The sequence below is a fragment of the Harmonia axyridis genome, chromosome 7, assembly GCF_914767665.1.
Source record: "Harmonia axyridis chromosome 7, icHarAxyr1.1, whole genome shotgun sequence".
Taxonomy (NCBI): domain Eukaryota; kingdom Metazoa; phylum Arthropoda; class Insecta; order Coleoptera; family Coccinellidae; genus Harmonia; species Harmonia axyridis.
The window spans coordinates 25992583-26016001 of record NC_059507.1 but is presented as its reverse complement, the minus strand read 5'-3'; the positions used below and the strand labels follow the sequence as shown (position 1 = coordinate 26016001).

The 23419-nt window shown below is 38.4% G+C and overlaps 15 protein-coding genes across 18 annotated transcripts; all 15 read right to left on the bottom strand.

Annotated features, from left to right (window-relative positions):
- Positions 1-2293: 2293 nt before the first annotated feature.
- On the bottom strand, positions 2294-4233 carry LOC123685171 (cystathionine beta-synthase-like). The gene is made up of 2 exons (XM_045624793.1): positions 3680-4233; positions 2294-3222 (listed from the first exon to the last, which is right to left on the bottom strand). Exons 1-2 carry the CDS (start codon positions 4164-4166, stop codon positions 2354-2356), a joined length of 1356 nt encoding a protein of 451 aa, XP_045480749.1. The 5' UTR covers positions 4167-4233; the 3' UTR covers positions 2294-2353.
- LOC123685184 (cystathionine beta-synthase-like) lies at positions 3563-7492 on the bottom strand. Of its 2 annotated transcripts, none has more exons than XR_006748266.1 (2): positions 6478-7492; positions 3563-3679 (listed from the first exon to the last, which is right to left on the bottom strand). XR_006748266.1 is itself a non-coding variant. In XM_045624802.1 (2 exons), exons 1-2 carry the CDS (start codon positions 7419-7421, stop codon positions 6077-6079), a joined length of 888 nt encoding a protein of 295 aa, XP_045480758.1. In that variant the 5' UTR covers positions 7422-7492; the 3' UTR covers positions 5653-6076. The 2 variants fall into 2 exon arrangements, 1 of the variants encoding a protein (XP_045480758.1); XM_045624802.1 differs by lacking the exon at positions 3563-3679 and adding an exon at positions 5653-6477 and having other exon boundaries at positions 6935-7492.
- LOC123685207 (catenin alpha-like) lies at positions 5196-6012 on the bottom strand. Its single transcript, XM_045624827.1, has one exon. The coding sequence runs from the start codon at positions 6010-6012 to the stop codon at positions 5620-5622; it is 393 nt and encodes a 130-aa protein (XP_045480783.1). The 3' UTR covers positions 5196-5619.
- An 11-nt stretch (positions 7493-7503) lies between the features above and the next one.
- LOC123685213 (catenin alpha-like) lies at positions 7504-7896 on the bottom strand. The gene has a single exon (XM_045624832.1). The coding sequence runs from the start codon at positions 7894-7896 to the stop codon at positions 7504-7506; it is 393 nt and encodes a 130-aa protein (XP_045480788.1).
- A 97-nt stretch (positions 7897-7993) lies between these two features.
- Positions 7994-8810, bottom strand: LOC123685212 (catenin alpha-like). Its single transcript, XM_045624831.1, has one exon. The coding sequence runs from the start codon at positions 8808-8810 to the stop codon at positions 8418-8420; it is 393 nt and encodes a 130-aa protein (XP_045480787.1). The 3' UTR covers positions 7994-8417.
- Positions 8451-10748, bottom strand: LOC123685347 (cystathionine beta-synthase-like). Its single transcript, XM_045625004.1, has 3 exons — positions 10383-10748; positions 9733-10243; positions 8451-9275 (listed from the first exon to the last, which is right to left on the bottom strand). Exons 1-3 carry the CDS (start codon positions 10746-10748, stop codon positions 8875-8877), a joined length of 1278 nt encoding a protein of 425 aa, XP_045480960.1. The 3' UTR covers positions 8451-8874.
- LOC123685208 (catenin alpha-like) lies at positions 10335-11150 on the bottom strand. Its single transcript, XM_045624828.1, has one exon. It carries the CDS (start codon positions 11148-11150, stop codon positions 10758-10760), a length of 393 nt encoding a protein of 130 aa, XP_045480784.1. The 3' UTR covers positions 10335-10757.
- Positions 10791-12559, bottom strand: LOC123685185 (cystathionine beta-synthase-like). Its single transcript, XM_045624804.1, has 2 exons — positions 12073-12559; positions 10791-11615 (listed from the first exon to the last, which is right to left on the bottom strand). Exons 1-2 carry the CDS (start codon positions 12557-12559, stop codon positions 11215-11217), a joined length of 888 nt encoding a protein of 295 aa, XP_045480760.1. The 3' UTR covers positions 10791-11214.
- LOC123685186 (cystathionine beta-synthase-like) lies at positions 11956-15033 on the bottom strand. Its single transcript, XM_045624805.1, has 2 exons — positions 13957-15033; positions 11956-12072 (listed from the first exon to the last, which is right to left on the bottom strand). The coding sequence occupies exon 1, from the start codon at positions 14898-14900 to the stop codon at positions 14013-14015; it is 888 nt and encodes a 295-aa protein (XP_045480761.1). The 5' UTR covers positions 14901-15033; the 3' UTR covers positions 11956-12072; positions 13957-14012.
- LOC123685209 (catenin alpha-like) lies at positions 12642-13034 on the bottom strand. Its single transcript, XM_045624829.1, has one exon. It carries the CDS (start codon positions 13032-13034, stop codon positions 12642-12644), a length of 393 nt encoding a protein of 130 aa, XP_045480785.1.
- Positions 12675-13491, bottom strand: LOC123685210 (catenin alpha-like). The gene has a single exon (XM_045624830.1). The coding sequence runs from the start codon at positions 13489-13491 to the stop codon at positions 13099-13101; it is 393 nt and encodes a 130-aa protein (XP_045480786.1). The 3' UTR covers positions 12675-13098.
- Positions 13132-16840, bottom strand: LOC123685188 (cystathionine beta-synthase-like). The gene is made up of 2 exons (XM_045624807.1): positions 16354-16840; positions 13132-13956 (listed from the first exon to the last, which is right to left on the bottom strand). The coding sequence occupies exons 1-2, from the start codon at positions 16838-16840 to the stop codon at positions 13556-13558; spliced, it is 888 nt and encodes a 295-aa protein (XP_045480763.1). The 3' UTR covers positions 13132-13555.
- Positions 13929-15964, bottom strand: LOC123685187 (cystathionine beta-synthase-like). Its single transcript, XM_045624806.1, has 2 exons — positions 14968-15964; positions 13929-13997 (listed from the first exon to the last, which is right to left on the bottom strand). The coding sequence occupies exon 1, from the start codon at positions 15868-15870 to the stop codon at positions 14983-14985; it is 888 nt and encodes a 295-aa protein (XP_045480762.1). The 5' UTR covers positions 15871-15964; the 3' UTR covers positions 13929-13997; positions 14968-14982.
- Positions 16841-16922: 82 nt separating the features above from the next.
- LOC123685162 (catenin alpha-like) lies at positions 16923-20122 on the bottom strand. Of its 2 annotated transcripts, XM_045624781.1 has the most exons (6): positions 20009-20122; positions 19718-19811; positions 19379-19636; positions 18742-18945; positions 18546-18661; positions 16923-18489 (listed from the first exon to the last, which is right to left on the bottom strand). In XM_045624781.1, the coding sequence occupies exons 2-6, from the start codon at positions 19742-19744 to the stop codon at positions 16923-16925; spliced, it is 2172 nt and encodes a 723-aa protein (XP_045480737.1). In that variant the 5' UTR covers positions 19745-19811; positions 20009-20122. The 2 variants fall into 2 exon arrangements, with proteins under 2 accessions (XP_045480737.1, XP_045480738.1); XM_045624782.1 differs by lacking the exon at positions 19718-19811 and having other exon boundaries at positions 20009-20049.
- Positions 20123-20278: 156 nt separating this feature from the next.
- Positions 20279-22275, bottom strand: LOC123685199 (catenin alpha-like). Of its 2 annotated transcripts, XM_045624816.1 has the most exons (4): positions 21663-22275; positions 21372-21465; positions 21033-21290; positions 20279-20599 (listed from the first exon to the last, which is right to left on the bottom strand). In XM_045624816.1, the coding sequence occupies exons 2-4, from the start codon at positions 21396-21398 to the stop codon at positions 20279-20281; spliced, it is 606 nt and encodes a 201-aa protein (XP_045480772.1). In that variant the 5' UTR covers positions 21399-21465; positions 21663-22275. The 2 variants fall into 2 exon arrangements, with proteins under 2 accessions (XP_045480772.1, XP_045480773.1); XM_045624817.1 differs by lacking the exon at positions 21372-21465.
- Positions 22276-23419: the final 1144 nt, after the last annotated feature.

The following is a 23419-nucleotide window of genomic DNA, read 5'->3' as shown; positions in this document are numbered from 1 at the left end:
GGTATAGTCATTTGTGCATTCTGTGAAAAAATTATGCATAAATCTTGTGCTAAAAAGATGGAACACATAAAATTTATTGATGGGTTTCATATGAACTGTTGTAACTCCGAAGAAACTATCGAGATATCTCTTCGAAAATCAGAGGAAGAGACAGTGAGTAGTTTGGGTTTCCTCGAACGAAAATTACTAGAGACTAAAAATCAATTTCTCGTTCAACTATTAGAATCAGCGAATGAAAAAAATGAAATTCTTAAATTAAATAACGCCTTGCTTCTTCAAAGAATACAGGATATCGAACGGAAAACAAATGTACCGCAGAAAAACGCGAATAATTATCATGAACCTGTTGATAACAATTTCCATCATAGCTCTTTTTCCTCTGATTTCGAATATATAACATATGGTTGGTCTATCTCTCTTATTCTGAGTACCACAGAGTTTCAAATTTTAAGAACCTCCTAGCATGCTCAGTAATCAGTTTTCAAGTGGTAGGCTGCGATAACTCAAAATGCCCTTTTTTGAGTTATCTCGTTGCCAACGATATGACTTACGTTTTTCACTATAAATTGGAATTAGATGATTTGGATGTAATTCCATATATTCTCTCCTTGTAGCTTTCTTATTTTTATTGTTCTTCACATAAAGTTAAAATATTTCAAATATTTCTGCTTCTGTGTAGTGCATATTTGATAAATATTTTCATTCAATGACGGGATAACTCAAAAAAGGGTATTTTGAATTATCGCAGCCTTCCACATAAAAACTGATTACTTAGCTTACCAGGTGGTTCTTAAAATTTGAAACTCTGTGGTACTCAGAATAAGAGAGATAGGCCAAACATATGTTATATATTCGAGGTCAGGGGAAAAAGAGCTAGTCAAATATAGAAAAATATACAGGGTGTTCCATTTGAAAAATGAAGTTGCAATCAATATCTTGCCCACTCTATATATATTTCGTTGTGTGAAATCATTTTAAAAAACTCTAGTTGATTCCGTGAAACTTTCGTAGAAAACATTTTTTGTACCTGTTTTAGTACCAAAGTTAAAGGTGGGGTCAAATTATGGTGAAAAACCCGGTACCTATACAGGGTGTTTCAGTATTCAATATCAAGATTTTAGGAACGTATTTTTCAGGTGAAATTAAGACTTTTTCCATTACATATATCCGCTAATGCTATCCGTAACCGAACTGAAGAGTGCTAAAGTATCAAGATTGCTTTAGTTATTTCTTAATAGCTCTTTCAGTTTTCGAGATATTAAGATCAGATTTGAATTATACAGTTGCCCTAAGTTTCATATTTTTTCGAGGTAACTTGTAATTTAGATATAACCAAACCACAAATACGTAGAGTTTTTTGTTTTCATTTTGATAATAGGTTCCTACGTTTTTGGAAAATTTCAATTAAATGTAGCGAATTACAAAAAATTATTTCACTTTTCTCTCGATAACGATCGCAAATGCGTAAAAACCAAAGGAGACGAAAAATGAATTAACAAATTATAGAATGCATTTCAGCCACCAGCTTGACCCTTGAGAAAATATCTCCCTGTAGCTTGTTAAAATCACTTAGCATACTGAATGATATAAACCCTAAATTTCAAATTTGATCTTAATAAAAACTGAAAGAGCTATGAAGAATAAACTAAAAAAATCTTTTAGCTTGAACTCTGTAGTTCACGTTCAACGCTCAAAGCGTTAGCGGACACGTTTATAGAAAAAAGTACCTGAAATCTCGATACTCAATTTTGAAACAACCTGTATAATCCAAAAATCGGTTTTTCGTTTAATTTGTTACCTCAAATTTCTTAGTTTATGAAATCTTAACTTTAGGAAAATAAAGCCCCAGGAATTATGATATGATTGACAAAAGATTCTGAATTAGAATTTCAAACAATTTGGAATCATTAATAGCAAAGATTAGGTTAATCTTTGGTTAATAGAAGATTTCTGACTTTGAGAATATAGATACCTTTGATTCTTTTTGCTGCTGCTACATCTTTGGAATATTCTTTGAACTAAAACATTTATCGAATAGAATAGGTACATGTTTATTATCGAATTTGTAGTAGTTCGGCTACCAATGTGAAGGTGGTGTTATGGAATAAAAAGAAAACGAAATCTACATCAAAATAAATTATTTATTTTCGAACAATTATCTATATTGGAAACTAATCCCAGATAATATATTTTCTCTTATAGAATTATATTCAGATTCAAATTAGTAAATAAGTAATTATAAAAATCATTATATCATCAATTCAGTCAAAACTACATAAAAGAAAGTCACAAATTTCATAAAAACTTCCACATTTTTATTTTGAAACAACAATATCAATAAATTATTGCACTTTCAATTATTCAGATGATTATTCTCTTCTGTTTTTCTTCGGCAACCTTCTTCTGTGGCAATGAATTGTAACAAATCAACAGCAGTGATTATACCAAGTGCTTTGTTTTTGTCTACAACAACCACAAATGATTCCCTTTCCAACGTTCTTGAAACAACTCCCAAAGTTCCAGAGCTAGATATTTTGGGGAAAATTGTCTCAACTATAGTTGATATTTCATCATTTGCAGTTATTTTCTTTGCTATAAGTTTATTTAGTAAATTCTGCATAGTCACCACACCTACGAGAGAACCATCATTGTCAACAATTGGTATTTGATCTATTCCACTTAGTTTCATCATTTTCAACACTTTGAAACACGGGATACACTGTTTAGCTGTTGTCAGAGGTTGCATTGTGATTTCTGTAACAGCAGTATCCCACCACCAATGATTTTGTGTATTAACAGGTTCTTGTAAATTTTTTGACTCCATCCAATGATCAGAAACAAACTTTGTGATGTAATTTCTTATACTATCAGGTAACAGAACTACAACACGTTGATTTTTCTTCAAGTTTTTGGCAGCTTTGAGAGCACCAGAAACAACTGCACCACTGCTTCCTCCAGATAGAAGACCTTCCTCCTTAATGAGTCTACGAGCCATTGGCAGAGATTCTTGATCGTTAATTTTAACCCACTCATCAACAACATTACGGTCCAAAACAGTTGGTATGAAATCATAGCCAATTCCTTCTACTTCGTAAATATCAGTTTCTGTTTTATTAACTTCTTCAGGCAGTGCTAAAATGGAACCTTCAGGATCAACACCTACAACGATTGTGTTTGGTGATTTTTCTTCGATCTTTCTTCCAATTCCTGTCATGGTGCCACCTGTACCAGTACCAAGTACCAATTTCTACTCTCGAGAATATTTTCATCATGGGAAATTATATCGATTCAGTTGCACTCTGAAACTCTGACAGTGCATGAATAGGGTTTTGAACCTTCTTCTGTGAGCCTTTTCTCACCTTGGCTCGAACTTCTTCTGGTTTTTCTGGTCTTACCAAAGGTTTTTTCTCCGGTGCTTTCATCTTCCAAACCACAATCGGAGACGCCACAGTTCCAGTTTGTCTTGGGTATTTCGTTGATGCCACGTAAGAGGCCTTAACAGTCAATACAACTGCATTCATCAAATTTTTGGCTGCTTGAATTAATGAAGTTGCACTATCCAAGCCTTCTTCTTCTTCTTCAGGCAGTGCTAAAATGGAACCTTCAGGATCAACACCTACAACGATTGTGTTTGGTGATTTTTCTTCGATCTTTCTTCCAATTCCTGTCATGGTGCCACCTGTACCAGTACCAAGTACAATCATATCGATTTTACTATCACATTGATCCAATATTTCCTCAGCAGTTGTATCATAATACGCCAAAGGATTTCCAGGATTACTGTATTGGTCGAGAATAATAGAGTTGGGAATTTCATTCTTCAGTCTGTTAGTTACGCCAAATAGTCCTTCAGGTGAATCGGAACTAGCTGAGATAGGAGTTCTGACCACTTCGGCACCAAGAGCTTTAAGAACATCCACTTTTTCATTTGACATCTTCTCGGATATAACTATCACACAACGGTACCCTTTAACAGCAGCTGCAAGTGCGAGACCAATACCAGTATTTCCAGAAGTGGGTTCAATTATTGTAGCGCCTGGTTTCAGTATTCCTGCTTTTTCAGCATCTTCTACAATCCGGTGGGCAATTCGATCTTTCACAGAACCACCAGGATTGAAATACTCACATTTGGCTAGTAGTTCATATTCCAAATTCGAATTCTTCATTAAATTAGATAATCTAAATCTAATCTAATAATAATCTAATAAATTAAATTTCTACTCTCGAGAATATTTTCATCATGGGAAATTATATCGATTCAGTTGCACTCTGAAACTCTGACAGTGCATGAATAGGGTTTTGAGCCTTCTTCTGTGAGCCTTTTCTCACCTTGGCTCGAACTTCTTCTGGTTTTTCTGGTCTTACCAAAGGTTTTTTCTCCGGTGCTTTCATCTTCCAAACCACAATCGGAGACGCCACAGTTCCAGTTTGTCTTGGGTATTTCGTTGATGCCACGTAAGAGGCCTTAACAGTCAATACAACTGCATTCATCAAATTTTTGGCTGCTTGAATTAATGAAGTTGCACTATCCAAGCCTTCTTCTTCTTCTTCAGGCAGTGCTAAAATGGAACCTTCAGGATCAACACCTACAACGATTGTGTTTGGTGATTTTTCTTCGATCTTTCTTCCAATTCCTGTCATGGTGCCACCTGTACCAGTACCAAGTACCAATTTCTACTCTCGAGAATATTTTCATCATGGGAAATTATATCGATTCAGTTGCACTCTGAAACTCTGACAGTGCATGAATAGGGTTTTGAACCTTCTTCTGTGAGCCTTTTCTCACCTTGGCTCGAACTTCTTCTGGTTTTTCTGGTCTTACCAAAGGTTTTTTCTCCGGTGCTTTCATCTTCCAAACCACAATCGGAGACGCCACAGTTCCAGTTTGTCTTGGGTATTTCGTTGATGCCACGTAAGAGGCCTTAACAGTCAATACAACTGCATTCATCAAATTTTTGGCTGCTTGAATTAATGAAGTTGCACTATCCAAGCCTTCTTCTTCTTCTTCAGGCAGTGCTAAAATGGAACCTTCAGGATCAACACCTACAACGATTGTGTTTGGTGATTTTTCTTCGATCTTTCTTCCAATTCCTGTCATGGTGCCACCTGTACCAGTACCAAGTACCAATTTCTACTCTCGAGAATATTTTCATCATGGGAAATTATATCGATTCAGTTGCACTCTGAAACTCTGACAGTGCATGAATAGGGTTTTGAACCTTCTTCTGTGAGCCTTTTCTCACCTTGGCTCGAACTTCTTCTGGTTTTTCTGGTCTTACCAAAGGTTTTTTCTCCGGTGCTTTCATCTTCCAAACCACAATCGGAGACGCCACAGTTCCAGTTTGTCTTGGGTATTTCGTTGATGCCACGTAAGAGGCCTTAACAGTCAATACAACTGCATTCATCAAATTTTTGGCTGCTTGAATTAATGAAGTTGCACTATCCAAGCCTTCTTCTTCTTCTTCAGGCAGTGCTAAAATGGAACCTTCAGGATCAACACCTACAACGATTGTGTTTGGTGATTTTTCTTCGATCTTTCTTCCAATTCCTGTCATGGTGCCACCTGTACCAGTACCAAGTACCAATTTCTACTCTCGAGAATATTTTCATCATGGGAAATTATATCGATTCAGTTGCACTCTGAAACTCTGACAGTGCATGAATAGGGTTTTGAACCTTCTTCTGTGAGCCTTTTCTCACCTTGGCTCGAACTTCTTCTGGTTTTTCTGGTCTTACCAAAGGTTTTTTCTCCGGTGCTTTCATCTTCCAAACCACAATCGGAGACGCCACAGTTCCAGTTTGTCTTGGGTATTTCGTTGATGCCACGTAAGAGGCCTTAACAGTCAATACAACTGCATTCATCAAATTTTTGGCTGCTTGAATTAATGAAGTTGCACTATCCAAGCCTTCTTCTTCTTCTTCAGGCAGTGCTAAAATGGAACCTTCAGGATCAACACCTACAACGATTGTGTTTGGTGATTTTTCTTCGATCTTTCTTCCAATTCCTGTCATGGTGCCACCTGTACCAGTACCAAGTACCAATTTCTACTCTCGAGAATATTTTCATCATGGGAAATTATATCGATTCAGTTGCACTCTGAAACTCTGACAGTGCATGAATAGGGTTTTGAACCTTCTTCTGTGAGCCTTTTCTCACCTTGGCTCGAACTTCTTCTGGTTTTTCTGGTCTTACCAAAGGTTTTTTCTCCGGTGCTTTCATCTTCCAAACCACAATCGGAGACGCCACAGTTCCAGTTTGTCTTGGGTATTTCGTTGATGCCACGTAAGAGGCCTTAACAGTCAATACAACTGCATTCATCAAATTTTTGGCTGCTTGAATTAATGAAGTTGCACTATCCAAGCCTTCTTCTTCTTCTTCAGGCAGTGCTAAAATGGAACCTTCAGGATCAACACCTACAACGATTGTGTTTGGTGATTTTTCTTCGATCTTTCTTCCAATTCCTGTCATGGTGCCACCTGTACCAGTACCAAGTACCAATTTCTACTCTCGAGAATATTTTCATCATGGGAAATTATATCGATTCAGTTGCACTCTGAAACTCTGACAGTGCATGAATAGGGTTTTGAACCTTCTTCTGTGAGCCTTTTCTCACCTTGGCTCGAACTTCTTCTGGTTTTTCTGGTCTTACCAAAGGTTTTTTCTCCGGTGCTTTCATCTTCCAAACCACAATCGGAGACGCCACAGTTCCAGTTTGTCTTGGGTATTTCGTTGATGCCACGTAAGAGGCCTTAACAGTCAATACAACTGCATTCATCAAATTTTTGGCTGCTTGAATTAATGAAGTTGCACTATCCAAGCCTTCTTCTTCTTCTTCAGGCAGTGCTAAAATGGAACCTTCAGGATCAACACCTACAACGATTGTGTTTGGTGATTTTTCTTCGATCTTTCTTCCAATTCCTGTCATGGTGCCACCTGTACCAGTACCAAGTACAATCATATCGATTTTACTATCACATTGATCCAATATTTCCTCAGCAGTTGTATCATAATACGCCAAAGGATTTCCAGGATTACTGTATTGGTCGAGAATAATAGAGTTGGGAATTTCATTCTTCAGTCTGTTAGTTACGCCAAATAGTCCTTCAGGTGAATCGGAACTAGCTGAGATAGGAGTTCTGACCACTTCGGCACCAAGAGCTTTAAGAACATCCACTTTTTCATTTGACATCTTCTCGGATATAACTATCACACAACGGTACCCTTTAACAGCAGCTGCAAGTGCGAGACCAATACCAGTATTTCCAGAAGTGGGTTCAATTATTGTAGCGCCTGGTTTCAGTATTCCTGCTTTTTCAGCATCTTCTACAATCCGGTGGGCAATTCGATCTTTCACAGAACCACCAGGATTGAAATACTCACATTTGGCTAGTAGTTCATATTCCAAATTCGAATTCTTCATTAAATTAGATAATCTAAATCTAATCTAATAATAATCTAATAAATTAAATTTCTACTCTCGAGAATATTTTCATCATGCGAAATTATATCGATTCAGTTGCACTCTGAAACTCTGACAGTGCATGAATAGGGTTTTGAACCTTCTTCTGTGAGCCTTTTCTCACCTTGGCTCGAACTTCTTCTGGTTTTTCTGGTCTTACCAAAGGTTTTTTCTCCGGTGCTTTCATCTTCCAAACCTTAATCGGAGACGCCACAGTTCCAGTTTGTCTTGGGTATTTCGTTGATGCCACGTAAGAGGCCTTAACAGTCAATACAACTGCATTCATCAAATTTTTGGCTGCTTGAATTAATGAAGTTGCACTATCCAAGCCTTCTTCTTCTTCTTCAGGCAGTGCTAAAATGGAACCTTCAGGATCAACACCTACAACGATTGTGTTTGGTGATTTTTCTTCGATCTTTCTTCCAATTCCTGTCATGGTGCCACCTGTACCAGTACCAAGTACCAATTTCTACTCTCGAGAATATTTTCATCATGGGAAATTATATCGATTCAGTTGCACTCTGAAACTCTGACAGTGCATGAATAGGGTTTTGAACCTTCTTCTGTGAGCCTTTTCTCACCTTGGCTCGAACTTCTTCTGGTTTTTCTGGTCTTACCAAAGGTTTTTTCTCCGGTGCTTTCATCTTCCAAACCACAATCGGAGACGCCACAGTTCCAGTTTGTCTTGGGTATTTCGTTGATGCCACGTAAGAGGCCTTAACAGTCAATACAACTGCATTCATCAAATTTTTGGCTGCTTGAATTAATGAAGTTGCACTATCCAAGCCTTCTTCTTCTTCTTCAGGCAGTGCTAAAATGGAACCTTCAGGATCAACACCTACAACGATTGTGTTTGGTGATTTTTCTTCGATCTTTCTTCCAATTCCTGTCATGGTGCCACCTGTACCAGTACCAAGTACCAATTTCTACTCTCGAGAATATTTTCATCATGGGAAATTATATCGATTCAGTTGCACTCTGAAACTCTGACAGTGCATGAATAGGGTTTTGAACCTTCTTCTGTGAGCCTTTTCTCACCTTGGCTCGAACTTCTTCTGGTTTTTCTGGTCTTACCAAAGGTTTTTTCTCCGGTGCTTTCATCTTCCAAACCACAATCGGAGACGCCACAGTTCCAGTTTGTCTTGGGTATTTCGTTGATGCCACGTAAGAGGCCTTAACAGTCAATACAACTGCATTCATCAAATTTTTGGCTGCTTGAATTAATGAAGTTGCACTATCCAAGCCTTCTTCTTCTTCTTCAGGCAGTGCTAAAATGGAACCTTCAGGATCAACACCTACAACGATTGTGTTTGGTGATTTTTCTTCGATCTTTCTTCCAATTCCTGTCATGGTGCCACCTGTACCAGTACCAAGTACCAATTTCTACTCTCGAGAATATTTTCATCATGGGAAATTATATCGATTCAGTTGCACTCTGAAACTCTGACAGTGCATGAATAGGGTTTTGAACCTTCTTCTGTGAGCCTTTTCTCACCTTGGCTCGAACTTCTTCTGGTTTTTCTGGTCTTACCAAAGGTTTTTTCTCCGGTGCTTTCATCTTCCAAACCACAATCGGAGACGCCACAGTTCCAGTTTGTCTTGGGTATTTCGTTGATGCCACGTAAGAGGCCTTAACAGTCAATACAACTGCATTCATCAAATTTTTGGCTGCTTGAATTAATGAAGTTGCACTATCCAAGCCTTCTTCTTCTTCTTCAGGCAGTGCTAAAATGGAACCTTCAGGATCAACACCTACAACGATTGTGTTTGGTGATTTTTCTTCGATCTTTCTTCCAATTCCTGTCATGGTGCCACCTGTACCAGTACCAAGTACCAATTTCTACTCTCGAGAATATTTTCATCATGGGAAATTATATCGATTCAGTTGCACTCTGAAACTCTGACAGTGCATGAATAGGGTTTTGAACCTTCTTCTGTGAGCCTTTTCTCACCTTGGCTCGAACTTCTTCTGGTTTTTCTGGTCTTACCAAAGGTTTTTTCTCCGGTGCTTTCATCTTCCAAACCACAATCGGAGACGCCACAGTTCCAGTTTGTCTTGGGTATTTCGTTGATGCCACGTAAGAGGCCTTAACAGTCAATACAACTGCATTCATCAAATTTTTGGCTGCTTGAATTAATGAAGTTGCACTATCCAAGCCTTCTTCTTCTTCTTCAGGCAGTGCTAAAATGGAACCTTCAGGATCAACACCTACAACGATTGTGTTTGGTGATTTTTCTTCGATCTTTCTTCCAATTCCTGTCATGGTGCCACCTGTACCAGTACCAAGTACAATCATATCGATTTTACTATCACATTGATCCAATATTTCCTCAGCAGTTGTATCATAATACGCCAAAGGATTTCCAGGATTACTGTATTGGTCGAGAATAATAGAGTTGGGAATTTCATTCTTCAGTCTGTTAGTTACGCCAAATAGTCCTTCAGGTGAATCGGAACTAGCTGAGATAGGAGTTCTGACCACTTCGGCACCAAGAGCTTTAAGAACATCCACTTTTTCATTTGACATCTTCTCGGATATAACTATCACACAACGGTACCCTTTAACAGCAGCTGCAAGTGCGAGACCAATACCAGTATTTCCAGAAGTGGGTTCAATTATTGTAGCGCCTGGTTTCAGTATTCCTGCTTTTTCAGCATCTTCTACAATCCGGTGGGCAATTCGATCTTTCACAGAACCACCAGGATTGAAATACTCACATTTGGCTAGTAGTTCATATTCCAAATTCGAATTCTTCATTAAATTAGATAATCTAAATCTAATCTAATAATAATCTAATAAATTAAATTTCTACTCTCGAGAATATTTTCATCATGGGAAATTATATCGATTCAGTTGCACTCTGAAACTCTGACAGTGCATGAATAGGGTTTTGAACCTTCTTCTGTGAGCCTTTTCTCACCTTGGCTCGAACTTCTTCTGGTTTTTCTGGTCTTACCAAAGGTTTTTTCTCCGGTGCTTTCATCTTCCAAACCACAATCGGAGACGCCACAGTTCCAGTTTGTCTTGGGTATTTCGTTGATGCCACGTAAGAGGCCTTAACAGTCAATACAACTGCATTCATCAAATTTTTGGCTGCTTGAATTAATGAAGTTGCACTATCCAAGCCTTCTTCTTCTTCTTCAGGCAGTGCTAAAATGGAACCTTCAGGATCAACACCTACAACGATTGTGTTTGGTGATTTTTCTTCGATCTTTCTTCCAATTCCTGTCATGGTGCCACCTGTACCAGTACCAAGTACCAATTTTACTCTCGAGAATATTTTCATCATGGGAAATTATATCGATTCAGTTGCACTCTGAAACTCTGACAGTGCATGAATAGGGTTTTGAACCTTCTTCTGTGAGCCTTTTCTCACCTTGGCTCGAACTTCTTCTGGTTTTTCTGGTCTTACCAAAGGTTTTTTCTCCGGTGCTTTCATCTTCCAAACCACAATCGGAGACGCCACAGTTCCAGTTTGTCTTGGGTATTTCGTTGATGCCACGTAAGAGGCCTTAACAGTCAATACAACTGCATTCATCAAATTTTTGGCTGCTTGAATTAATGAAGTTGCACTATCCAAGCCTTCTTCTTCTTCTTCAGGCAGTGCTAAAATGGAACCTTCAGGATCAACACCTACAACGATTGTGTTTGGTGATTTTTCTTCGATCTTTCTTCCAATTCCTGTCATGGTGCCACCTGTACCAGTACCAAGTACCAATTTCTACTCTCGAGAATATTTTCATCATGGGAAATTATATCGATTCAGTTGCACTCTGAAACTCTGACAGTGCATGAATAGGGTTTTGAACCTTCTTCTGTGAGCCTTTTCTCACCTTGGCTCGAACTTCTTCTGGTTTTTCTGGTCTTACCAAAGGTTTTTTCTCCGGTGCTTTCATCTTCCAAACCACAATCGGAGACGCCACAGTTCCAGTTTGTCTTGGGTATTTCGTTGATGCCACGTAAGAGGCCTTAACAGTCAATACAACTGCATTCATCAAATTTTTGGCTGCTTGAATTAATGAAGTTGCACTATCCAAGCCTTCTTCTTCTTCTTCAGGCAGTGCTAAAATGGAACCTTCAGGATCAACACCTACAACGATTGTGTTTGGTGATTTTTCTTCGATCTTTCTTCCAATTCCTGTCATGGTGCCACCTGTACCAGTACCAAGTACCAATTTCTACTCTCGAGAATATTTTCATCATGGGAAATTATATCGATTCAGTTGCACTCTGAAACTCTGACAGTGCATGAATAGGGTTTTGAACCTTCTTCTGTGAGCCTTTTCTCACCTTGGCTCGAACTTCTTCTGGTTTTTCTGGTCTTACCAAAGGTTTTTTCTCCGGTGCTTTCATCTTCCAAACCACAATCGGAGACGCCACAGTTCCAGTTTGTCTTGGGTATTTCGTTGATGCCACGTAAGAGGCCTTAACAGTCAATACAACTGCATTCATCAAATTTTTGGCTGCTTGAATTAATGAAGTTGCACTATCCAAGCCTTCTTCTTCTTCTTCAGGCAGTGCTAAAATGGAACCTTCAGGATCAACACCTACAACGATTGTGTTTGGTGATTTTTCTTCGATCTTTCTTCCAATTCCTGTCATGGTGCCACCTGTACCAGTACCAAGTACAATCATATCGATTTTACTATCACATTGATCCAATATTTCCTCAGCAGTTGTATCATAATACGCCAAAGGATTTCCAGGATTACTGTATTGGTCGAGAATAATAGAGTTGGGAATTTCATTCTTCAGTCTGTTAGTTACGCCAAATAGTCCTTCAGGTGAATCGGAACTAGCTGAGATAGGAGTTCTGACCACTTCGGCACCAAGAGCTTTAAGAACATCCACTTTTTCATTTGACATCTTCTCGGATATAACTATCACACAACGGTACCCTTTAACAGCAGCTGCAAGTGCGAGACCAATACCAGTATTTCCAGAAGTGGGTTCAATTATTGTAGCGCCTGGTTTCAGTATTCCTGCTTTTTCAGCATCTTCTACAATCCGGTGGGCAATTCGATCTTTCACAGAACCACCAGGATTGAAATACTCACATTTGGCTAGTAGTTCATATTCCAAATTCGAATTCTTCATTAAATTAGATAATCTAAATCTAATCTAATAATAATCTAATAAATTAAATTTCTACTCTCGAGAATATTTTCATCATGGGAAATTATATCGATTCAGTTGCACTCTGAAACTCTGACAGTGCATGAATAGGGTTTTGAACCTTCTTCTGTGAGCCTTTTCTCACCTTGGCTCGAACTTCTTCTGGTTTTTCTGGTCTTACCAAAGGTTTTTTCTCCGGTGCTTTCATCTTCCAAACCACAATCGGAGACGCCACAGTTCCAGTTTGTCTTGGGTATTTCGTTGATGCCACGTAAGAGGCCTTAACAGTCAATACAACTGCATTCATCAAATTTTTGGCTGCTTGAATTAATGAAGTTGCACTATCCAAGCCTTCTTCTTCTTCTTCAGGCAGTGCTAAAATGGAACCTTCAGGATCAACACCTACAACGATTGTGTTTGGTGATTTTTCTTCGATCTTTCTTCCAATTCCTGTCATGGTGCCACCTGTACCAGTACCAAGTACCAATTTCTACTCTCGAGAATATTTTCATCATGGGAAATTATATCGATTCAGTTGCACTCTGAAACTCTGACAGTGCATGAATAGGGTTTTGAACCTTCTTCTGTGAGCCTTTTCTCACCTTGGCTCGAACTTCTTCTGGTTTTTCTGGTCTTACCAAAGGTTTTTTCTCCGGTGCTTTCATCTTCCAAACCACAATCGGAGACGCCACAGTTCCAGTTTGTCTTGGGTATTTCGTTGATGCCACGTAAGAGGCCTTAACAGTCAATACAACTGCATTCATCAAATTTTTGGCTGCTTGAATTAATGAAGTTGCACTATCCAAGCCTTCTTCTTCTTCTTCAGGCAGTGCTAAAATGGAACCTTCAGGATCAACACCTACAACGATTGTGTTTGGTGATTTTTCTTCGATCTTTCTTCCAATTCCTGTCATGGTGCCACCTGTACCAGTACCAAGTACCAATTTCTACTCTCGAGAATATTTTCATCATGGGAAATTATATCGATTCAGTTGCACTCTGAAACTCTGACAGTGCATGAATAGGGTTTTGAACCTTCTTCTGTGAGCCTTTTCTCACCTTGGCTCGAACTTCTTCTGGTTTTTCTGGTCTTACCAAAGGTTTTTTCTCCGGTGCTTTCATCTTCCAAACCACAATCGGAGACGCCACAGTTCCAGTTTGTCTTGGGTATTTCGTTGATGCCACGTAAGAGGCCTTAACAGTCAATACAACTGCATTCATCAAATTTTTGGCTGCTTGAATTAATGAAGTTGCACTATCCAAGCCTTCTTCTTCTTCTTCAGGCAGTGCTAAAATGGAACCTTCAGGATCAACACCTACAACGATTGTGTTTGGTGATTTTTCTTCGATCTTTCTTCCAATTCCTGTCATGGTGCCACCTGTACCAGTACCAAGTACCAATTTCTACTCTCGAGAATATTTTCATCATGGGAAATTATATCGATTCAGTTGCACTCTGAAACTCTGACAGTGCATGAATAGGGTTTTGAACCTTCTTCTGTGAGCCTTTTCTCACCTTGGCTCGAACTTCTTCTGGTTTTTCTGGTCTTACCAAAGGTTTTTTCTCCGGTGCTTTCATCTTCCAAACCACAATCGGAGACGCCACAGTTCCAGTTTGTCTTGGGTATTTCGTTGATGCCACGTAAGAGGCCTTAACAGTCAATACAACTGCATTCATCAAATTTTTGGCTGCTTGAATTAATGAAGTTGCACTATCCAAGCCTTCTTCTTCTTCTTCAGGCAGTGCTAAAATGGAACCTTCAGGATCAACACCTACAACGATTGTGTTTGGTGATTTTTCTTCGATCTTTCTTCCAATTCCTGTCATGGTGCCACCTGTACCAGTACCAAGTACAATCATATCGATTTTACTATCACATTGATCCAATATTTCCTCAGCAGTTGTATCATAATACGCCAAAGGATTTCCAGGATTACTGTATTGGTCGAGAATAATAGAGTTGGGAATTTCATTCTTCAGTCTGTTAGTTACGCCAAATAGTCCTTCAGGTGAATCGGAACTAGCTGAGATAGGAGTTCTGACCACTTCGGCACCAAGAGCTTTAAGAACATCCACTTTTTCATTTGACATCTTCTCGGATATAACTATCACACAACGGTACCCTTTAACAGCAGCTGCAAGTGCGAGACCAATACCAGTATTTCCAGAAGTGGGTTCAATTATTGTAGCGCCTGGTTTCAGTATTCCTGCTTTTTCAGCATCTTCTACAATCCGGTGGGCAATTCGATCTTTCACAGAACCACCAGGATTGAAATACTCACATTTGGCTAGTAGTTCATATTCCAAATTCGAATTCTTCATTAAATTAGATAATCTAAATCTAATCTAATAATAATCTAATAAATTAAATTTCTACTCTCGAGAATATTTTCATCATGGGAAATTATATCGATTCAGTTGCACTCTGAAACTCTGACAGTGCATGAATAGGGTTTTGAACCTTCTTCTGTGAGCCTTTTCTCACCTTGGCTCGAACTTCTTCTGGTTTTTCTGGTCTTACCAAAGGTTTTTTCTCCGGTGCTTTCATCTTCCAAACCACAATCGGAGACGCCACAGTTCCAGTTTGTCTTGGGTATTTCGTTGATGCCACGTAAGAGGCCTTAACAGTCAATACAACTGCATTCATCAAATTTTTGGCTGCTTGAATTAATGAAGTTGCACTATCCAAGCCTTCTTCTTCTTCTTCAGGCAGTGCTAAAATGGAACCTTCAGGATCAACACCTACAACGATTGTGTTTGGTGATTTTTCTTCGATCTTTCTTCCAATTCCTGTCATGGTGCCACCTGTACCAGTACCAAGTACAATCATATCGATTTTACTATCACATTGATCCAATATTTCCTCAGCAGTTGTATCATAATACGCCAAAGGATTTCCAGGATTACTGTATTGGTCGAGAATAATAGAGTTGGGAATTTCATTCTTCAGTCTGTTAGTTACGCCAAATAGTCCTTCAGGTGAATCGGAACTAGCTGAGATAGGAGTTCTGACCACTTCGGCACCAAGAGCTTTAAGAACATCCACTTTTTCATTTGACATCTTCTCGGATATAACTATCACACAACGGTACCCTTTAACAGCAGCTGCAAGTGCGAGACCAATACCAGTATTTCCAGAAGTGGGTTCAATTATTGTAGCGCCTGGTTTCAGTATTCCTGCTTTTTCAGCATCTTCTACAATCCGGTGGGCAATTCGATCTTTCACAGAACCACCAGGATTGAAATACTCACATTTGGCTAGTAGTTCATATTCCAAATTCGAATTCTTCATTAAATTAGATAATCTAAATCTAATCTAATAATAATCTAATAAATTAAATTTCTACTCTCGAGAATATTTTCATCATGGGAAATTATATCGATTCAGTTGCACTCTGAAACTCTGACAGTGCATGAATAGGGTTTTGAACCTTCTTCTGTGAGCCTTTTCTCACCTTGGCTCGAACTTCTTCTGGTTTTTCTGGTCTTACCAAAGGTTTTTTCTCCGGTGCTTTCATCTTCCAAACCACAATCGGAGACGCCACAGTTCCAGTTTGTCTTGGGTATTTCGTTGATGCCACGTAAGAGGCCTTAACAGTCAATACAACTGCATTCATCAAATTTTTGGCTGCTTGAATTAATGAAGTTGCACTATCCAAGCCTTCTTCTTCTTCTTCAGGCAGTGCTAAAATGGAACCTTCAGGATCAACACCTACAACGATTGTGTTTGGTGATTTTTCTTCGATCTTTCTTCCAATTCCTGTCATGGTGCCACCTGTACCAGTACCAAGTACAATCATATCGATTTTACTATCACATTGATCCAATATTTCCTCAGCAGTTGTATCATAATACGCCAAAGGATTTCCAGGATTACTGTATTGGTCGAGAATAATAGAGTTGGGAATTTCATTCTTCAGTCTGTTAGTTACGCCAAATAGTCCTTCAGGTGAATCGGAACTAGCTGAGATAGGAGTTCTGACCACTTCGGCACCAAGAGCTTTAAGAACATCCACTTTTTCATTTGACATCTTCTCGGATATAACTATCACACAACGGTACCCTTTAACAGCAGCTGCAAGTGCGAGACCAATACCAGTATTTCCAGAAGTGGGTTCAATTATTGTAGCGCCTGGTTTCAGTATTCCTGCTTTTTCAGCATCTTCTACAATCCGGTGGGCAATTCGATCTTTCACAGAACCACCAGGATTGAAATACTCACATTTGGCTAGTAGTTCATATTCCAAATTCGAATTCTTCATTAAATTAGATAATCTAAATCTAATCTAATAATAATCTAATAAATTAAATTTCTACTCTCGAGAATATTTTCATCATGGGAAATTATATCGATTCAGTTGCACTCTGAAACTCTGACAGTGCATGAATAGGGTTTTGAACCTTCTTCTGTGAGCCTTTTCTCACCTTGGCTCGAACTTCTTCTGGTTTTTCTGGTCTTACCAAAGGTTTTTTCTCCGGTGCTTTCATCTTCCAAACCACAATCGGAGACGCCACAGTTCCAGCTTGTCTTGGGTATTTCGTTGATGCCACGTAAGAGGCCTTAACAGTCAATACAACTGCATTCATCAAATTTTTGGCTGCTTGAATTAATGAAGTTGCACTATCCAAGCCTGAAACGATGAGCTCGCCAGAAATATTTTGAACATCTGCCTTCACTTTCGATGTTATATTCATTTGGTGACAGTATAGTGCAATTCTTTGTAGATAAGCCAGCAAGTCCTTCTTGGTGGAACTTTCGGGACATTGCTCTGCTATTTGTCGAGTCAGTTTGTCCAACTTTGTTCCGGCTTCAGAAATTTTTTTAGCAGCATTAATTACGTCCATAGTTGTCTTCAAGGGTCCACGTCCACGAGTAAAATCAGTCATCTCCATCATTATCATGCACATATGTTTGGCCAACACGATTATGTCATTGCCAGCATCGTCCCACTTTGCTACCTCTTTGTCAAACTTCAATTTTTCACTCCTGAAGAATTCCACCTGTTGCAAAATTTTCTTTTTATCTTCATCAGGCATTTTGCCCATTGCCTCTCTGGCTGTTGTTATTCCACTAATATCCGGATATTCATCAACACCGTGTTCTCCTGTATGAGCACTTGATTTACTTCTAGTTTCCAATGTGTAATTTTCATCCAGTTCAACATCTTCAGGATCCAAATCCTCATCAGCCCTATTCATCAGAACTGCTCTTCGTATCTCTCGTACTCCGTCATAAACAAGTCTTGAAGCATCTATAAAATCATTTTCATCCACCTCTTTTGGCGGATAGCTGGACAAAGCTTGAACGGCTACTTGAACTCTTTGAGTGAACTTCGGCATCACTTGCTCATTCAGCACTTTTACAGCCTCCAAAACTCGTTTGGTATAAATGCAGGGTTCATAATTATCCATTTCTGCAGTAACAACATTACAGACTCTGTTAGACCTGCCCTGTATACCACTGGCCGTTCTGTCCAAAGTATCGGAATCACCTTCTTGCAAAGCCAGCACGCACTTATTAACATCCTCGAGAATATGATTTTCTGATACGGCCAAGAAGTCATCGATTGTTGTGATATCGTCAACAGCTTCAGTTAACAGACGAACTTGATTTTCCCAAAGTTGTTTGAATGCATCCATGTTTTCTTGTGCCACTTTACTTCTAGGTCTTGCAGCCAAAATTCTAGCTGCATTTATCACTTCCGGGCACAAATTTTCCAACTGAGCAGCTGCAAATCGAACCATCTTCACACCGTCCTCGTTATTAGACATGCTACACACTAAATTTGCAACTTCCACAAGTTTATTGGAGTGTTCGGTGAATACTACTGCATACTCCTCCACTTCCTTTTCATTGCCACTTTGAGCTGCTTTGATCAGGACCAAAAGTGGTACGCTCGTTTCCAGAAAACTGCAGAAAATTTCAATTCACCATATGTGAAAACTAATCAAAAGTAAGGAGTTTACCTGTCGGAGACGTGATCGACAACAGCTTTACGTAGCTGCCTTCTCAAATCCCTCGTCTTTCTCCCCATATTGTCGATAGCCCCAGCTAACTTTTCACTTTTGTCCTTATTACCCATCTGGAATCAATAAACCGATTAGATTATCATATTTATTCATTAAATTTTAGTGACTGGGCCCATAACCTGTGGTTACTTACGTTCGACATGTACTCAGATAGTAAATCTTGAAGTGCCTGTCTAACAGCGTTGCATTCTGCAACTATACGTTCTCTTCTTTCATCTCTAGTGCAGCTCGAATCTGCCATTAGGGCAGCACCGCTAATAATGCTCTCCAAGCGTTCTTCAAGAGAAGGCCGGGTGTGGACCTCATTATAGGCTAATGGTTCCATCGCCATATGATCCTAAAACCAACATCATCATGAAGGAACTTAGAAAACTCATCAATCCTGATACATGAAATAATATTTATTTAAAATACAAGTGTAAAAAGCATTGATATTCTTTCATGAGTTTTTGAACGAACGAGTTAGAATGAGCCTTCTGTACAGGTATTATACATTATTTCATTTTCTTTAATTCACTGAATTTTCATCAAAATTAATGAAATATTTCCATAAGTATTGTTAACTGATTTTTTGCATTGAAAAATGTTTTCTGTATCAGAAATTTGATAAATCTGTGACAGGACAGTTCGATCTGCTAAATAATGAAATATAACCAAAAAATCTGTGAAAAACTGAGATATTCCCGCACGATTTTGTTCTGCAAGACTTTCCCGCAGAAATAGACAAATGAATTCAAGTACAAATGGAAACGATTATTATAATTACTCACATCAAATTCATCAAGTGCAGCTGCCAATTCACCTGGTCCGTCATAAGGACAAGACGACGGTTGAGTGACTCTACCCTGAGCAACATCATTTATGGTGTTGACTGCTTCACAAACTTGCTTCAACACGTAATCTCTGTTTGCTTTGGCCGCAGCTAATTCAGGATGTCTTACGTATACTTTAGAAGCTGTCAATAACATCGTGGAATGTTTCTTGAGTACAGCTCTGGCAGCTGCCAAATCATCCCGAAGTTTATTTGTCTGAAAATAAAATTTGGTGCTTAGACAGGAATCACTAAATACGACTCGATTTTGAAGAAATCAGAATGTTTGTTCACTTACTGAATTATAATACTGAATTGATTGCATTGCGAGGAGCACCCATCTGCGTCAAAAGTCAAATCCAACCATTGCAGAGGCCCATGAAGATGAATCTCTATCCAGCAAAATATTGACACACATAATTGCAATGAAATCGAAAGAATAGAATAAGAGATAAAAAAAATTTATAACATTTTTGTTTAATCTCCCAGTGATACAATCTTTATTTGTCTGAATATAAAATTTGGTGCTTAGACAGGAATCACTAAATAAGATTCGATTTTGAAGAAATCAGAATGTTTGTTCACTTACTGAATTATAATACTGAATTGATTGCATTGCGAGGAGCACCCATCTGCGTCAAAAGTCAAATCCAACCATTGCAGAGGCCCATGAAGATGAATCTCTATCCAGCAAAATATTGACACACATAATTGCAATGAAATCGAAAGAATAGAATAAGAGATAAAAAAAATTTATAACATTTTTGTTTAATCTCCCAGTGATACAATCTCTACGATTGTGGAGCATTGGCATAGACATTGTCTTTCACGTGGCCTCAAAGAAAAAAGTCTAAAGGTGTTAAATCACAAGATCTTGGAGGCCAGTTGCGATCACCTTTTTCCGAGAAATAACACGGTCAAAAAAGTTTTTTTGCAAAATTGCGATTGTTTCGTTGCTTGTATGGCACGTAGCGCCGTATTGTTGAAAATAAACGTCGACGTTATCCACATAACTATCTTCCCATTTCGTTTGTGCAACTATACGTTCTCTTCTTTCATCTCTAGTGCAGCTCGAATCTGCCATTAGGGCAGCACCGCTAATAATGCTCTCCAAGCGTTCTTCAAGAGAAGGCCGGGTGTGGACCTCATTATAGGCTAATGGTTCCATCGCCATATGATCCTAAAACCAACATCATCATGAAGGAACTTAGAAAACTCATCAATCCTGATACATGAAATAATATTTATTTAAAATACAAGTGTAAAAAGCATTGATATTCTTTCATGAGTTTTTGAACGAACGAGTTAGAATGAGCCTTCTGTACAGGTATTATACATTATTTCATTTTCTTTAATTCACTGAATTTTCATCAAAATTAATGAAATATTTCCATAAGTATTGTTAACTGATTTTTTGCATTGAAAAATGTTTTCTGTATCAGAAATTTGATAAATCTGTGACAGGACAGTTCGATCTGCTAAATAATGAAATATAACCAAAAAATCTGTGAAAAACTGAGATATTCCCGCACGATTTTGTTCTGCAAGACTTTCCCGCAGAAATAGACAAATGAATTCAAGTACAAATGGAAACGATTATTATAATTACTCACATCAAATTCATCAAGTGCAGCTGCCAATTCACCTGGTCCGTCATAAGGACAAGACGACGGTTGAGTGACTCTACCCTGAGCAACATCATTTATGGTGTTGACTGCTTCACAAACTTGCTTCAACACGTAATCTCTGTTTGCTTTGGCCGCAGCTAATTCAGGATGTCTTACGTATACTTTAGAAGCTGTCAATAACATCGTGGAATGTTTCTTGAGTACAGCTCTGGCAGCTGCCAAATCATCCCGAAGTTTATTTGTCTGAAAATAAAATTTGGTGCTTAGACAGGAATCACTAAATACGACTCGATTTTGAAGAAATCAGAATGTTTGTTCACTTACTGAATTATAATACTGAATTGATTGCATTGCGAGGAGCACCCATCTGCGTCAAAAGTCAAATCCAACCATTGCAGAGGCCCATGAAGATGAATCTCTATCCAGCAAAATATTGACACACATAATTGCAATGAAATCGAAAGAATAGAATAAGAGATAAAAAAAATTTATAACATTTTTGTTTAATCTCCCAGTGATACAATCTTTATTTGTCTGAATATAAAATTTGGTGCTTAGACAGGAATCACTAAATACGATTCGATTTTGAAGAAATCAGAATGTTTGTTCACTTACTGAATTATAATACTGAATTGATTGCATTGCGAGGAGCACCCATCTGCGTCAAAAGTCAAATCCAACCATTGCAGAGGCCCATGAAGATGAATCTCTATCCAGCAAAATATTGACACACATAATTGCAATGAAATCGAAAGAATAGAATAAGAGATAAAAAAAATTTATAACATTTTTGTTTAATCTCCCAGTGATACAATCTCTACGATTGTGGAGCATTGGCATAGACATTGTCTTTCACGTGGCCTCAAAGAAAAAAGTCTAAAGGTGTTAAATCACAAGATCTTGGAGGCCAGTTGCGATCACCTTTTTCCGAGAAATAACACGGTCAAAAAAGTTTTTTTGCAAAATTGCGATTGTTTCGTTGCTTGTATGGCACGTAGCGCCGTATTGTTGAAAATAAACGTCGACGTTATCCACATTACTATCTTCCCATTTCGTTTGTGCAACTATACGTTCTCTTCTTTCATCTCTAGTGCAGCTCGAATCTGCCATTAGGGCAGCACCGCTAATAATGCTCTCCAAGCGTTCTTCAAGAGAAGGCCGGGTGTGGACCTCATTATAGGCTAATGGTTCCATCGCCATATGATCCTAAAACCAACATCATCATGAAGGAACTTAGAAAACTCATCACTGAGATTTTGTGTGTATACAGGGTGTTAGTGAATAAGTGCGACAAATTTCAGGGGGGTGATTCTGCCTGAAAACATGTTGGCAGTTCGCTATATAACTTTTGTTCACAAATGCCTAATATTCCCATATGTTGAAGTTTTCAAGAATTGACTAGTTAATTATTGCTCTGAAACTGATTTTTACTTTGAAATATCTGGCATACCTTTTCTTCTCTTGAGAACAATAAATGAATAGTCAGATTTTAAAAACACTGAAGTTTGTCCCACTTATTCACTAATATATGTATATGGAATAACCATTTCAAACTTTCGAAAATTTTGTATTGATAGCGTCATCAGGATCATATAAAATTCAAGCAGAATATAAAAAACCTAATATTTCAGTGACAACAGATCCGAACGAGTTGTATATTGGAATAACAGTTCCAAGCTTCGTTAAAACATGAAAAAGTTCAAGCACAACAAAAAAAACTTATATGAAGCCGGGAGCTTTTGAGCGACAGTCTACGAAACTATAAATTTCCTAGAATCGAGACCAATACTATTCAGTTACCGATAGAAATGCACCGAGCAAAGAGAACATCAAAACCCATTGTTGAACGCAAAGAAAAATTCTACCTATTCTTTTATTTGAGCAACATAACGTGCCTCTTCCAATCAACTGAAAGGTAACACACATAGACCATTATGCCGAAAGCACGCACGTGAACTTTTGCATCGAAATTCGCATTCAAACAGTAGGATGACATTGTTTTCGGAGATTTTCAAACTCCAACCCAGTGTTCCATTCACCGAACTCTCATATTCATTCCAGAGTTCGACTCCTCGAAACAATGCCGAACATACAATTAAAAATACATCAAACGGAGTATGTAAATTAAAACAAAACAATCTGGTACATTATAGAGGATTATTATGGAAAATATGCCGGTTGTGATCTACGTAACAGATACCCGGACGAAAGGAGAGAAAGGCTGGAAATAAAGGAGAATGAATATTCAAAGGATGTTGTTCATAACATCGGAATCCGTCCTGAGTACAAATTTCAGCGGTATATTTCTGGATGTAGAAGCGGGGTAGGTCTGCTGATTGGTTTTCGAAGTTGTTGGCAAAGTTTTGGAGCAT